We start from the raw sequence: 15,970 nt of genomic DNA, 5'->3' as shown, positions 1-15,970 counted from the left end.
TGCTTCTCCTGTCCCCTGACCTTCACCCACTCTCGGGACAGGTTTGCCTGAGCACTGAAAGGTGTGGCTCTCCACCCACTTACTCAATAGAGTAAGCCTTAGCTTCCTCCATGTCCTTGAGTTCAAAACTAGAGATCTAACAACCGGAAGTACCCTGGAGCTTGGGTGCTCCCTTGTGGTACAATGACAATGACAAGACCTAAAGCCAAAATAAGCAGTGGACAAACCTCCACCATCCCCTCCCAGGCATGAAGTTCAGCCCATTTCTTAGGAGTGTTCAGACACACCTCTGCCACCTTCCCATCACCACTCAGCCATTCCTTTCTTCCCCTTCACTGCCAAACTTGCAGATTTATGTCTCACTTTTATACCTTCCCTCACTGGGTCTCTAAGACCATACAGAGATTGGCTTGAGAGCTCTCCAGACTCTGGGACTAGAGCAAGAGAAGCAAGGTACTCAGGGTACAAATTTAAGGAGGCACTCACTCTCAGAGTTGTGCAAGCATCTGGTTGGGGCCTAGAGTTTGTGTCTCCTTAAATTTTCTTTCAGGGTCTGTAAATTCTGGGTATCCAGTACAGTCAGCTTCTCTCAGGATCCCCAGTCCACAAGAAGCCATCCTCTCTGCCTCCGGGACCCATACTGGACTTCTCTGTCACACCAGACAAGAGCTGTCTTTAGAGCTATACCCTTAAATCTCTATCATACAACCCCACCACCCTGTCCTCTGCCTCAGGGCCACCAGCCCCACTTGCTCCCTGCCACATTCCATGGGGGATCATCCCCACATGCACACCTGGATTTGTCCCTCCTCTACTGCCAACCTTTAATGGCTTCCCATGAGCCCAGGGAGAGTCCCATGTCCTCTGTCAGGGAATTGGCCCTACAACCACACTGAGCTGTCACTTGAGAGCCTCACACCTGCTCTTCCTTCTGCTTAAACTTGCTGTTCCTCTCTCTCTGCATTGGAACAGTGGTTGGAATTTCATTTCTTCCTAAATAAAACATCTTCCTTTCTTCTGCCTCTATACCTTCTGGACCTTTGCATAACCCTCCCTGGCCCAGTACCCAGTCCCTCTCAATACAGTACCCTTGACTCCCCACCAATGGCTCCCCAAAGCCCCAAAAAGTACTTAACATAGCATAGGTACTCAGTTGGTATTTGTTGCATGAATAAATGAGTTTATTCGTTAGTACATGGATGGACTGTCATGTAGGTGGCTTTGGTGGTTGGGTAGGAACAAAGGAAGATAATATATTAAGCTGTAGCCAGGTCCTGCCCATGGCAGCTGGTGGCTAGAGGGAAAAGGCCACGTCACCTCCAGCAGGCTGGGTGCTGATTTTAGTAGCCTGGCAGTGAGGTGCGTGCATGGCAGAGGCCTGCAGAAGAGGTAATGCTGAGAGGGCATCTCTGCCCACCTCTAATTATTGCTTGCATCTTCCTGGCAATGCCAGCTGCCTGCCCTGGGGAGCTCAGTCTCATCCATCACAGTGTGAGCTCAGGGTGGGGCTGCTACCACTGCCAGTAGGGAAGACAAGAGGAGGTTCCAAGGGGCCTTTGGGTCTTGGAGAACAGAGGCAGCTCCCGGCTTGGACTCTGCCCATCTCCTGTTCTTTTATTCCCCAGGGCAGCTGAAGGGTACCTATGACTTGTAGGTCCCATCAAGAACCCTCCAGGGTGGCCAAGAAGCAAGCCAGCTGAAGAGGGGTCCACAGCACCCCTTAGGCAGGGAGCCTCAGATGGTTTGGTGTCTGCTGACATGGAAGCCCTTGGGAAGATGGTGCCGTGATGGCTGGCTGGGCAGGTGAGCAGCTCAGGCCTTGAAGGAGGCTTTGACCACACGGCCCTTCAATGGCTGTGGTGGCCGGAAGTTGTTCACCATGTGGATCCTCTCATCATCCTCGGAGGTGAATAGCAGGCTCCGGAATTTCTCCATCTTGAGAAGCAGAAGGGACACTCAGGGCAAGATGAGAGTACTGTGGTCCTTGGACTCCAAATGCATCATCTGGCTTCCCCATACACAGCCAGTTCTATCCATATTTCTCCCTGTACCCTGGGGCTTATCCCCATCCCTCTTTACTTGATAGTCCCAAGCTCAGTTTTTTGGTCACTAAACTTCTGAGCCTGGCCCATTTTACCTAGTTCTAGTTTCAGTCTTGTCTAGTAAGGCATAACAGTGCATGTACCCTTCTAGTTCCAACACAGTAGGCACAGCTCCTGGATCCAGGCATCTCCCCACCCAGCCTGTATCTAGGTCCTAATGACTAACCACCACACTAACTCCTAATTAAAAAATGTAAACATTTACCAGCAAAAGATGGGAGCTTTGATGGAGGAACTCCACCCTGCCTGGACGGGGCCATATATTTGTAGCTGGGTCTCTTCGAAGACTCACCTGCCTCTCCGAGATACTGATGGGATCCCGGAGTACAATCCAAGTGACACTCTCACTGAGGGGGGGCGTGGTCAAAGAGCCTGGATAGGTCCAGTAGTGCCGGCTGGCAGGCAGGAGGCACTTGGGGTTGAAGCAGCTGAACTGGGCCTTGGTTCCCTGGGGCAGGGTGGAGACCTGGGAGTCAGCACAGATCTCCTACTATCGCCAGGCCTGTAGATTCCTCACTTGTTGCCATCAGAGGATTCAGGTTTCTTCTTGGCCCACTGATGGCAAATTGTGACCAAATGTTTGTGACCAGAGCTGCCACCTCCCCAACCTAGGTTGTATCTTCTGTACCTGTTTGCTAGTAGATAAAAGCTATGGCTCCAGGTCTCTCTGGTCACTGTGTTCACACTTTTTCCTGTGGCTTCCCTCAATAGCTCTGCCTGACAAAGCACCATTCACAGACCCATGATCTTACACATCCTATATCCCACCTGGCTGCATGCTGGTGCTAGCTGGGCCATGAACCAGATGTGGGAGGGTCAGATGCAAGGCCCTGAGGTGCTGACCCACATCCTCCAGGGTTGGCCACCAGCATGGAGGAGTGGCTGGACCCAAATGTGAGCTAATCTTTTCCCTCATCCCACCCAGTTGCTCCCAATAGGGGGGCAGACCAACTCTCACCTTAAACCGAACCATGTAGAGTGCATCTGTCAGGCGGTTCATGCTGGGGTGTTCATCCCCCGTCTGTCAGGGAGAGGTTAGTATAAGCCTAGCACCCCTGCATACTCAAATTAGGATCATACCTTGTTCCCAGACCCATTGGCCCAAACTCACCTCCAGGAAGATGCCGACTACAGCCAGGCCATCTGGCGCTGAGGCTGCTTCCCCAAAGGTGCTGTACTTCTTGGCATTCCAGTGAACCAAATGTAGCTGGGGAAAGAGCAGGCCAGGCCCAGGCAGGGCCAGTGTTACCAGGGGCCCACATGAGAATTCAGAACCAACCCCCTCCTCTTTCAGAACACATTTCTGTCCTCTGCAAGAGGGGGAGCTGTCAAACCTCCCAGGGGACTCAGGGAGTTCCAGAGGGAGGGCCACAGGTAGCATCCCCAAAGCTCCACGCCCAACACATTCCTGAGCCCCAGGGGATCCCAAGGAGGCACATGGCTCAGGGCCTGCCTGCTGGTGACATGAATTCAGTGATAGCAATCCAGTGCAATGCCTCCCTGAGGAGGTGGCACCTGCAGCTGAGTCCAAAGAATAAACAGGGTTAAGAAATAAAAACCATGGAGGACATTTCAGGCAAAGGGGACAGCATAGGCAAAAGCTTGGAGTCATGAAGGAACAAGGTACAGAGATTTGTCACAAATAGCTCAGTGGGGGAAGCTGGCAGGGGGAAATGAGGCCAGGCAAGGTGAGTTAGTGCAGAGCCTTGAATGCCAGGCTCAGTTCCTGAAGGGCTATCAGCAGCACAGGAGTCAGGGGAGGCCTTTCCAAAAACTCCTGGGTGGGAATCCCCAGACAGGACAGTGGTGGTATTGTTCAGAACATAGCCCTGTGCTGAGGCAGGGGCCAGTGTCTCTCCTAAAGGCCCATGTGCTCCTCCTCACCCTCTCCAGTCACCCCCAACCCAGGCACCTGAACCATCTGACCCATATTCTTTCCCGGAGCAGCGGATGGTGGCCCTCACCTCACTGGTGAATGACTTGCCGTCCACAGTGTGCTCTGAGCCCACCTCGTGCTTCTTGCCCCAGTGGAAGTGGAACTGCTTGAGGCGGTAGGGCCCTTCCAGAGGACCCCCAGTCACCACTGCGGGCAGAATGGGGATGTAGAAGTTGGTGTGGGAGGACCCACAGCCTGGTGAGGCAATGCCAAGACTGAAGCAGGAAGGGGATATATTTTTTTATGTGGAAAATCTGCCAGGCTGGTTGGGTTTGGGTCAATTCCACCGACCATCCCTGCAGCCCCAAATCCAGGTCAGGATCAAAGCCTCAACAGGCTGCAAGTGACAGAGGGATCTGAAAATGATACAGTACAGCTCTCCACATTGGGTCCCCTTCCCCATTCCTGCCTGATTTCCCATGAAACCACTGACAATAGGCCTTCCATCTCTAGAGCCCTGACCCAACGATGGCTTGGAAGGATTTATCTGTTTAGTTCTCACAGTAGCCCATAATGAGAAAACTCTACTATTATTCCTATTTATAAAAGAGGAAACTGAAGCATAGAGAGAACAAGGCATCTGCACAAGGTCATTCAGCAACACATCAAGCTATGGTATGTGTGCGGGGCCCAGACCCCTAATCACCAGGCAGCACTGCCTTCTAATAACCTTGAACTTCCCTACCACATGGTGTTGCCCCAGGCAGGAGGCCAGCTCCTGAGGGTCCATAGCCTCTGGGACAGGCTCAAGTCCTCAGAGCCATCTCCTGTGTAAATAGTCTCTTGGGAGGCCCCTACTTGTGCTGGTTTCATGACTCTCTCACCTTGATAGCTGGTAAGCTGGGGGCATGTATGAGGCTACCTGGGACAGATAGAATTTCCAGCTGAAAGTGATCTGGCATGAAGGGGGCCCAGCCAGGCCTGAATGTGAGCCCCTAGATCAGGTGACAGTCCCAGGCTGAGTTCCACAAGGCCCCTCCATGATGGGTGACTAGAGCAAGGCCTTGTCCCCATGGGCCCCTCGATAAGGCCAAGCCAGGCCGGGCCAGAGGCCCCTCGTTGCTGCCCAGACCTATGAGAGAAGCAGGGCCCATCTGGGCAATGGTAGGTAGGTGGACGGCAAAGGCAGCCTGTAGGAAGGGCCTCAGTCAGGCTGTACCATCCCCCAGTGGTAGGAACAACTGGGCTTCCTGGTAGATCTGTGGCCCTGCTTGAGACTGTCTCACCTGGACCCAAGACCACTTGGGCTTGGCTCCCTATCTTCTCCCTCCAGCTGACCATGGAATGCACTGCCACTGACTTGTACTTTCTATGTGTTTGACCTCCAGAGTAGCCCACAATGGGTCACTATTCTTTTCATGGATTTCTGACTCCTCTGGCTGCCATTACAGTGGGGGAGGGAGCCCCATCCAGGTCTGAATGCAATCCAAAGACATGATCTTGAGTCACCCCACCCCAATGACCTTCATTAAGCTCCTGATGTCTGACTTAAGCCCGCAGAGCACTCTAAACGCTGCTGGAATGGACAGCCATATGAAAATTACTGCTCTAGAGTCATCTAGACTCCCATATCCCCTCTCCAAAGTTTTGAGAGGCTCTTCTTAGAGGTCAGCACAGTTTATCTCTCCTGCGGATCTGCTTGCCTTCTTTCCACACCCACTACTACATCTAATTTTCTCTTTTCTTAGCCTACCAGGAAATTCAAGACTAAGCAACTAAGATTACTTTCCTCATGAAAAGTTCTAGTTTTTCTTCTTTCCTTCCTTCTGATTTTCTATTTGAGAGATAAGTTTCCTTGCATGCTTCAGTGGTTAGAGGGAGGGGGCCATATACTTCCTCTCATAAGAAACCAGCAGGTTCTTTTCTCATCCCACCCCAAATTCCCATAGGCTAGTCATTAGGACAAAATCCCTTCACTGCAGAGTACTTCCAAAGCCTCTGCCTAGGAATCCATCATGAAAGAACCTGGACTATGATCTAGAGCAGAGATCTTGAAGGAGTTGCTGCAAGTTTCTACAGGCCTCTCTCTGGCCCAGGGTGGCTGAGAACTTCAGGTCCTGGGCAAGGTGGAAAGGGAGACTTTTGGAGCCAGTCTTGTCCTGCCACACCCTAGTGCCCTGCACCTCTATTTGCCTATCTGAGAGGTGGGCAAGAGGTCCAGCGCAAAGAGCATCTCAGTGCTCTTCTCTCATGACCAAGCTTGGCCCAGATAATGCAGGAAGGAGGGCTGGGCTTTGGAACACAAAGCAGGTCAACGACAGCAGTAAAACCAAACCTGATCTGCAACACTCTGGATGGGAAGAAATGGAATTAATGTTTCTTAAGTGTGTGTTATGTGATGGAACTACAAATGCCACTTCATTTTTTTCATTCACCTCTAAGTGATCTTATCACTTTCATTTTATGCAAGTGGAGACTGAGGCTCAGCCAAGCTGTCCTTCCCCACAACAGCAAGCTGCCGCTTCTGAGCCAGTGCAGCACAGAGTTAAGACCTTAGGGGAATATGTGCCAGGCTTTAGCATAGGCCACTTACCAGTTCGGTCATCACTGTCATTGAAGTCCACTTGGACAGAATGGCCATTGTTGGTGATGCTGAGGGATGTGCAGACCTCGTAGGAAAGCTCCAATGGCTGCAGGCTGGGTGAGTACACAGCCTGGCTGGATATGATGTTGATGGGTGATTGGCGTTCTCCCTGGGCAATGGGATACAGCTTGTGCCAATTTGAGGGGCCTGTAGGGAGGCAGCAAGGACTCAGGCAAGCCAAAATCTCTGAGGTTCAGGCTGAAAAAAGCCCTGGGGAACTGTCTCCCTGACATCCTTTCAGTGAGCTCCTGCTTTGGAGCTGCTTTGGAGTTTAATCCCAACTCCACTACTGCACTGCTACTGCATTTCAAACTCCATTTTCTTATCTAAGAATGGTCTTCCTAGCACTCACTAGCAGTCCTCATAGGAGGTGAAAAGAGATACTGCCTAGAAGAGAATATTCACAGCTGCAAGCTCAGAGATGGTTTTCAATCCTCAACACACACTCAAGCAGACATCTAAAGTCTCTGACCTGACTATCAAATATTTAGTATTGGCATATGCCTATAATCCCAGAACACAAGAGACAGAGGCAGAAAAATTGCTGCAAGTTCCAGAGCCAGCCTAGGTATAGTGAGTACAAGGCCAGCCTGAACTACATAGCAAAACCCTGTCATAGAAAAGAAAAAATCAATTATTTAGTCTCTTTCTGTACTTTGAGCAAACAGTGTTGGTGATGATAACAGCAAAAACTCACATCAACCTAACTTTGACTCTGCGACAAGTATTTGCTCCCCACAACCACTTCATGAAGTAGAAACCAGCATGACGAGGGAATTGAGGGCCTCTCATGCAAGCACACATGTACACATGTACCAATATAAACACACAGCATATGTCTGTACTGCCTCCAGCTACCTCCCCAGGCCTCTGCCTACGAGTCTGTAGATCTGACCTTCATATGTGTACAGTGACATGGGCCACCAGGCTCACAGTGGTCAAGCCCAGAACATGTGTGTATACACACACACACACACACACACACACACACACACACACACTCATAACCTTGCTCACTACATCTGATACATGAGTATGCACCCACACACAAAAACACCTCCTTTTGGAATCCCAAGTTTGCACAAAGGGACCAGAGCAAGACACATGCTCATGCACACACTCTCTCTCACACACACACCTGCACACACACCCACGGGCGCCCACCACCTGCCTCCCCGGGGCTCCATCTGCAGCCTAGAGGCTCAGCATCTCCCTGGGGAACATCCTGAGATGCAGCCTATTTTTAGAGCTACTGCCGGCTGGTGCTTCTCCCTCTTTAGGCTTCTTAAGTTTTCCTGAGAAAACAGCAGCAGGTGCCGACAGAGCTGTGTCCCCTATGGATGACTCAGAACCACGGCCCGGCCCCAGTGGGTTATTTTTGAAGTCCTGTGAACACGGCTGCATGCAGGAACCTCTATCCTCTGTTCCTTCTCTCTCACTGCTCCCAGGCTGGACAATCCAGATCAGACTGGGTTAGAGGGAGCTGCCTGAGGATGCTAGGCCCATGTGGCAGGCCTCTGAGGACACAGGATGCTCCAAGCCGGTGGGCAGTAATAGCAGGAGGGGCTGGCATCAGGGGACGCAGACTTTGAGGGGGAAGCATTCAAAAGCTGACAGGGGAAGATGGTCTTCCATGAGTTCTGTCAAACTCCTACTTCTCTGTCTCTCGCCATCTCTGCTGGTCTCTTTTTCTGAATGTCTTCTTTGTCTTGAATGTCCAGATCTGGGGGGGTTTCCTTTGCTTCTGGGGTTCCAGAGGCAGCAGAAACTCTGCAGCACCCCCTAAATTCCCTCTGGTCCACTGCAACTTCCACTGCAACTTCTGGGCTACCCCAGTAGCCCAGAACTCCCACACAGGTCACAAAGTGACTCTCTCCCCAAAGAAGCAGGGCTGGGAGGATCTCCCCACCCCCACCTGCCAGCCTGGGTTCCCCTTCTGACAGCTTAGATCTTAGCAGGTTCATCGGTTATCTCTCGGAAATGTGTAAGTCTTTACCCACACCCTAACCATGCTTGATAAGAGTACCCAAAAGGAAGATATTGCGTCCCATATCTACACTCAAGCCGTCTAGCTTACCTCCTGCCTCTTCTCACTTCCTCTGCATCTTAAGGAAACTGAGGCAGGATGCAGGAACTATCTTCAGGGTCACACCAAAAGGCTGGTGTGGGCTATGGACTCCCACGCCTCACACCTGACGTGCTCAAACACCCTGCTCTGTGTAGTCAAATACATGCGTGCGCCCCCAAGCGCCCCTTGCCTCACGTACCAGCCGGCACCGCAGCCCGGGCATTTCTGCGGGGAAACTCCTGAGGACACTGCGCCCTTGCCCACGCGGAGCCCAGCTCCCGGGAGGTCCACGCTCACACACCGTGCGCTCGCTCTCCGCACAGACACCCGCGCACCACGCTCCACCGCAACCGCCCCCAGCTGCCCCGGCCACCCCCACGCGCGGCGCACGCCGGGGGATGCGTGAGTGCGGCGGCAGGGTCACAGTAAGCGAGCGTGGCAGTCGGGGGCTGCGCTTAGGCGGCGGCGGCGGGACGAGCTCGTCCACCGGTCGCTCGCTAGCGGCCGGGCCCTCCGGAGCGCAGCGCGGACTTTGCGCGGGGCGCTGGGGAACCGGGGCTGAGGCCAGGCAGAGCGGGCCGGGTTCTGGGGACTGGAGGAGAGCAGGGACTGGGTGCGTGACGGGTGTAGGCTCATGAATCCACCCTGGACGTGCGGGTCCGGGTGAGTGCAGTTGGGTCGGAGCGGGCGGGGCTGTGCGCCTACCGTCTTCCTGGCCGTAGCCCCAGCCGGTCATACCGCTGCTGTCCCCGCAGCCGTGCACCTGCCGGCTGGGCTCAGTCCGCTTGCTCGGGCTGCAGCTTCGGCCCCTTTCGCTGCCGCGGAGCAGCTTCTTAAAGCGGTGGCTGGCAGGAGGAGCAGCTCCCCGGGGACCCGCCCCCCACCCCCCAGCAGGGTAAGAGAGGCTGGCCCTGCCCCCCCTCCCTACAAGCTTGCAGGACCGCAGAGTTCGGGGTCCAGCTGCGGGGTCAGGAGGAGGTAAACCTCTCACCCCACCTCCCACCACCTCCCACCAGGCGCTTTGCTCTGCTCTCCTTCCCTACCATGTGTATGACTCTGGGATGGGGGACACCATGACAAGAGACAGCCCATGCTGGAGGCTGCATGGTTCTTTCACACTGTATCTGTCCGTAGGCTTGTCCCTGAATTGGATGGAACTGCCACTCCTGAGGACCCAGGCTCTAGGCCCTGTGTTTTCTGGGGGTGGAAAGTCCCTTTTAAATGACACTATCAAGTATCCAGAACTGGAGTGTTCCCTGTTTGCCAGCTCTTTAGGTCCTTTCTGTGATACAGTCCCCATTACAGTATGTGCTGCCTGCATTGGCTGTGTGTGAGGTGAAGTGAGGTGACGTGACTTGCCCAAGGTCATCTAGCCAGGGTGAGGATGATTAAGTCCCAGTTCATTCTTACTTTAGGCACTCTACCACTTCTCCTCCTCGGTGCTGTGGGCAGAGGAGCCAATCCAAAGAGACAGAGGTCAGGACTGCCAATCCAAACCCCTAGCTCAGGGTGGAACCAGAGCCCCAAAGTGGGAGTGGGGAGGAGTGACATCAAACAGTGCACAAGGGGGACAGACAGACCCACAAACACCAGTTTGGCTTCCCTCTGTAACCATGTCTGAGCCCCGCCGCCTACTCTCCCTCTTATTCTCTACAACTTCCTGCTTCCTTCAGAGACTCATTGCTTGTCCCTCTGTTTGTGCCATCTCTTCTTGCTCCTTTATGACCTTCAGCACCCCAGCTGGGAGCTCAAACCCACTACCCTGCTACACTCAACCTCAGTGCCCAACATTTTCCCACCGTGAGCCCTGGTTCTTGTCGTGCCATCCTCCTTGTGTGTCCTCTGTCTTCCACCCACTGGCTCCAATCTGACTCATCTTAGCATGTGGCCTTGTGCCAAGGATAGGGCTTGTCTCAGGCTAGGCCTCAGAAAGCAGTTTGGGAAAGATAAGCAGATGGGTGGGTGGATGCAAGAACAGACAAATGATGCCACCAGGGGCCTGTACCCATAAGGAACTAAAGGGTCATGTGTAGATGTCTCCTGGTCAGACCTTGACCAGGAGACATTATTTCAAGCCTTGCTCTGGTTGACCTTGGAGGGAACTCTGCCATCCTATCTACCTGGTTCCTATGACATTAGAGATGTAGTGGGTGGCTCTCAAGACCAGGGCAGGTAACAGAGAATCCAAATTGTCAAGGTCCCAGGTCTTCAACCTAGAAATCAGTAAGACAGGGGGAGGCCTGGGTCCTCTGTCTCCCACTGAATCCAGCCCCACTTTCTTCTAGGAGGGAGACTGCAAGGCCATTGGGGACTTAGGGGTGACCCAAACTCCACTGACCCACTTCCTTCTCCCAGCAACACAGACATTTTTATAGTAATTAAAAATTAAAATTGGAGCCTTTCATAAGGTTTTGTCTCCTGCATCACCCACATGACAACTGGGGAGTAATTTTGTCCCATTTCATAGATGAGGAAAACATGATTCAAAGAGGTTGAATGATGGCTCAAGGGTTGCAGTGAGAGACAGAACAAGGATGACAACTTGGGGCTGCTGGGGCTCTCATTCAACATTGTCTAAAATCACAGGAAGGAGAGGAAGTGGATTTTAGATTTGTTTCTCATTTGCGGACATACAAATGAGAAGGACTTAAGAAAAGTAAGTTAGAATGTCATATTTCCAGGAATGAGACTAGAAAACAGTAGGGCAGAGGCAGGCAGGATGGGGTGAGGAGGATTCTAGTCCTTTGTACCTTCGGACAGAATTAAAGTATATATAGTATATGGCCTCTTTAGCAACTAAATCAAAGTTGATCTAATTCTTTCCTTCTTGAAACCCATCTACAGCAATTTTCCCTGGGAGCTGGGAACTCAAGCAGGTGAGAAGAGACAGTAGCATGTGCCTTTCTTAGATGAAGAAGCCCCACATGCCTGGCAGCCTACCCAGGTCAATGTGGGGGAGCCTGTGCCCCCATTCAGACTCCTCTGGTCTCAATTCTATGCTGTCTTTAAAGATGAATTGATTTCTTTGCTTGAAAGGCTATTCTTTGGTCTCAATGGTTCCTGGCTTTCACTCTGGGGGAGGACAGGGGATGTGGAGACCTATGAAGGGCTAGGAGAGGAAGGCAGGAGCAGCTTGTGAAGTCACGCCTACTCATCAAACAACCTTGGCCAAGTTCTGCACCCCTTCCTGAAAGTGCAGTGTTTTTGCTTGACAGAAAGATGATTTGGGAATTGTCCCTGCCCTGCCCACCCATGGGGACCCTGTGCATATCACTGAAACATCAGATGTCCAACACTGCACCAATAGACAGAATCATCCCTCCTTCTCACCATTTCTTATGCATAGGGATAGTGGGCCAAGTTAGAAGCCCTGTTCCTTGTATCAAGCAAACAAAACAAAATGAAATCCCCAAATCATTGCCTAGGACTGAGCTCCAGCACCCCCTGCCTCAAGAAAAAGATCCACTGCAAGTGTCTGAGTACATGTGGTAGGTTTCAATGAGCCTAATCTGTGGATTCACCTAGATCTGTGTTGATACCCAGTATCACTGGCTGTATGACCTAGGGTAAGTTGTTTCCCCTCTGAGCCTGCTTTTTTCTTTTTAATATATAAAACAGGAAGAGAATCTAGCAGACTAATAAGGTGGTCAGATGAGGTAATATCTGTGACTCTTGGTACCAAGGACACAATTCTCAGGCCCTAGGACCTTTACTCTCTCCCCTTTCCCTTACCTTATTGGGCACATTTAAGACCCCTAGACATTCATTTTCCAATTTTAGTAGTCAAACTTGTTTGCTACAGAAAATTTGTAAGAATTGGAAAATCATATAGAAGAAAATTTAAATAACTGGTTTTGTCACTATCCAAAGATCATTAATATATTTTTTTTTATCGATACCGGGGATCGATAAAAGCAAGACCACCTGCTTGCAAGGCAGGTGCTTATGCCGCTGAGCTAAATCCCTAGCCCCAAGATCATTAATATTTAATATTTTAGTGAAAATCCTGACAGGTTTTTCTGCTACATATTAGTAATAAAGTCATATATATATACATACAGTCATATATAGTCATATATATGTATATATATATTTATGTGACTAGCTTCCACTTAATGCCCTAGGCAAGATTTTCCTGCCTTGTTAACTTTAGACAACTTGACACTTAATATAATATTCACACATAGCTCTGTTGTATAATTTCCAGTTTTCACTACTGTAGCACTGCAGCATACATTTTTTTAAAATTTTATTTAAGGATAAAAAGAAAAAAAAAACAGAAAAAGGGTACAAGTAATACAAAATTTAAAAAATAAACAGTAAGAAATCACTAGTTAATAGATTACATATTCTCCTCTTAGAAATAGTTGTTCAAATTACAAAATTAAAGCATATAAAGTGGACTTTCAAACAGTGAGACTGCAAACAGTTTTCTTCAATGATCCAACAAAACTCAGTAATATGGTTATCTATCTTATACACTTAAACATATATGCAGTTATAACCTTTAGAGCACTTTCTTTTCATGTAGCATACATTTTTATTTATACATTTTTCTTTTTGTCTGATGATTTCCTTGGGGTAAATTACTAGAAGTAAAATTACCAAACTAGATGATATATACATTACCAAGAGTTTTATTTGAAAGTGTAAAAAATATTGTGGAAAGCGTTTTGTTCTTTCAGCAAAGATTTATGGAAGACTTATTAGGTGTCAAGTGCTGGGCTAGGCATGGGTCATACATGAACCCATGAACATGAGACCCACTGCTGCCTTGGAGAGCTCAGGCAGTTGGGGAGAGGCAGGAATCAGCCAATGAGCAACAGGTGAGAAGGGCAGGGATGGCCAAAGGCAAGCAGTGAGCAGTAGGAGCCACGGCGAGCGAGCTGTTCGAGGTTATAACTCATTTTTCCTTATCTCCTAGACTCTAGGCTGCCTCAAACTTCCCAGGAGCCTATAGATCCAGTCTTCCCTGGCTGAGACTAGCCAGGATGAATAAAATAACAGAACTGTGTTGAAAGTCTGGCCAGATCTATTAGAATATTTGTTTTTAATCTCTTTAATTTTCATTATTTTCCTCCTGTCTCCAAACCTCTTATTCATTTGGGTTAGCAGCAATATCTGTCCCATTAGGTGAACACAAGAGGTGATACATGTCAAGGGCCTGCTTGGTACATGTTAAGTGCTCAGTATACGGGGCAGGGAGAGTGGTCAGGGGATCCATTTTCCCACCTGTTCAGTGGAGCGTTAGTTTAGCTCAGTGGTTCTCAAACTTGAGCATGCATTAGGATCACCTGGAAGGCTCATTAGTTTAGTGCACCTTACCCTCATGTTTTGGGGTTTGCATTTCTAACAAATTTGCATTTTTAACAAATGTTTGAATGATAATGCTGCTGGTTCAGGACATTTTGGAAACCAATGGCCCAAATTAATTAGGTCATAGGTTCTTGGTCTGATACCTCTAGTTTGCTGTATTCCACAATAGGACTGCACCAGTGGGCACTGAGTTCCCTGATGTCAGGGCTATGTCCAATCAGCTTCCATAGTTCCAGCACAGCCACCTTTACCTGCTTCTATGAGTTGACTGGATGCCTGCAAAACCGTTGAAGCCATAGTGCCCCAGTATCAGTGAATGTTCTTATTTGGAAATAGAGTCTTTGGAGATTTAATTCAGATAAGATAAAGTCATGAGCTAGATCCTAGTCCAATATTACTGGTGTTCTATTAAGAAAAAACAAGGTTGGGGATATAGCTCAGCAGCACAGTGCCTCCCTGGAAAGCGGGAGGTCTTGAGTTTGATTCGTATAAGGCAATCAAAACAAGAGACACAGACTGAGACACAAATGGAGAGTGTCATGTGACAAGGGAGGCAGAGATTGTAATGCTGCGGCTGCAACCCAAAGATTGCTGGCAAATCATGAGAACTTGGAAGGGGAAGAGAATCCTCTCCTACAGGTTTCAGAAAGAACACAGTCTTGGCGGAACTTTGATTTCAGATTTCCACCTTCCAGAACTGTGAAACAATGCATTTCTCTTGCTTTAAGCCATCTAGTTTGTAGCACTGTGTTTTGGTAGTCTAGGAAATCAATATATTGAGGCATCTTTTTGTAAACACCATTAACATAACCCTTTTCAAAACCATGCATTTCTTCACAGGTAGTATAACCTCCACACACATGCCCACCAAATTTAGGGGTATTTCCTTCCATGGTGTCTGTAACTGCAATGGGCATAGAAGCAAGCAGTAAACTTTCATCTACCACCTTTTGGCCATCCTACATTCCCAGGTGTATTTTATTATCCCTTATATTTCACCTGTCCAACTGAAGAAGGAAATGTCACAGCATAGGACATGATAAGCTGAGAAAGTCTCATATCTCTATCTCCCATCATTTGTGTTCCATGGGGATTGGCAGGAGTCAGGGAAGTCATGGGAGGGTGTGTCCTGGAGACCAAGCCCAGGGGAAGTACATTCATCATTGCTGTCAAACTGTGTTCTCTCCCATCTCCACCCTAAAGGGATCGAGAGCGGGCTATGGCGATTTGTGCTCATTTTACTTTATTTCAGGCAATAATTAACCTGAAGATGTCTGTAGAATCTGGGATATACAGAGAAAGGAATTCCCATCTCTGCCTACTGGTCACTGGGCCTCTCTTTCCTCCCCTTCCTCATGGAGTAACCTCCTTCCTTGGCACTCTTTCTCAGAGGACACTGACTCTCTTCCAGAAATGACCTCTTTTCAGGAATAAGAAACATTAAATTTTTTGTTTCTATTTTGATGGTCCTCACCACCTAGCCTCTGCTGTCTCTCACACCTTCCTTAACTACTCTGTATTCTTCACCTGACCAACTTCACCAGCACCCACAGCCTTGTCTCCTAGAAATGCCCTTTCATCCCCATACATGAAACATTCCTGAAGAGGAGTAGGATGGACTCTATGCACCCCCAAAACCATAGGTTCCCTCTATAGGAGGGTCATAGTGTCTTGCTTCCTATTTCTCTTCCCTCAAGAGATAGTGAACTCCCCCAGATCAGGGTCCGAACTTACTGTCTTTGCTCTGCGACTGCTCTTGTGACTCAAAACAGGTCTCAGAAGGTGAAAAGAACAGGTGAAAGAAACAGGAGAACAATAATATCATGACAATAAAAATTATTCATGCGAGTTCTTTTCTTTTCTTTTGGTACGGGGGGATGGAACTCACAACCTCGCGCTTGTCAGACAGGCGCTTACGCCACTGAGCTAAATCCCCAGCTCATGCAAGCTATTTTGTATTTAAA

At 49.5% G+C, this 15,970-nt stretch overlaps 1 protein-coding gene across 1 annotated transcript; it reads right to left on the bottom strand.

Moving 5' to 3' along the window:
• Positions 1 to 1,159: 1,159 nt before the first annotated feature.
• Positions 1,160 to 9,553, bottom strand: Ca7 (carbonic anhydrase 7). Its single transcript, XM_003472041.5, has 7 exons — positions 9,396 to 9,553; positions 6,572 to 6,769; positions 4,067 to 4,185; positions 3,214 to 3,309; positions 3,061 to 3,123; positions 2,395 to 2,550; positions 1,160 to 1,935 (listed from the first exon to the last, which is right to left on the bottom strand). Exons 1-7 carry the CDS (start codon positions 9,424 to 9,426, stop codon positions 1,813 to 1,815), a joined length of 786 nt encoding a protein of 261 aa, XP_003472089.1. The 5' UTR covers positions 9,427 to 9,553; the 3' UTR covers positions 1,160 to 1,812.
• Between the last annotated feature and the right edge of the window lie 6,417 nt (positions 9,554 to 15,970).

Source organism: Cavia porcellus, unplaced genomic scaffold, assembly GCF_034190915.1.
Source record: "Cavia porcellus strain 051 isolate PalLab524CR breed Dunkin Hartley unplaced genomic scaffold, mCavPor4.1 scaffold_4, whole genome shotgun sequence".
NCBI lineage: Eukaryota > Metazoa > Chordata > Mammalia > Rodentia > Caviidae > Cavia > Cavia porcellus.
The sequence above is the reverse complement of the archived record's forward strand: the minus strand, read 5'-3'. Positions and strand labels throughout refer to the sequence as shown.

Bases quoted from the DNA above. Each gene is read 5' to 3' on its own strand.
- Ca7 (XM_003472041.5), bottom strand. From the start codon at position 9,426: ATGACCGGCTGGGGCTACGGCCAGGAAGACG. The intron at 6,770-9,395 runs GTAGGCGCACAG...GCCTCCCTACAG, and splicing joins GGGCTACGGCCAGGAAGACG to GCCCCTCAAATTGGCACAAG. The intron at 3,310-4,066 runs GTGAGGGCCACC...CTCTTTCCCCAG, and splicing joins GCAAGTCATTCACCAGTGAG to CTACATTTGGTTCACTGGAA.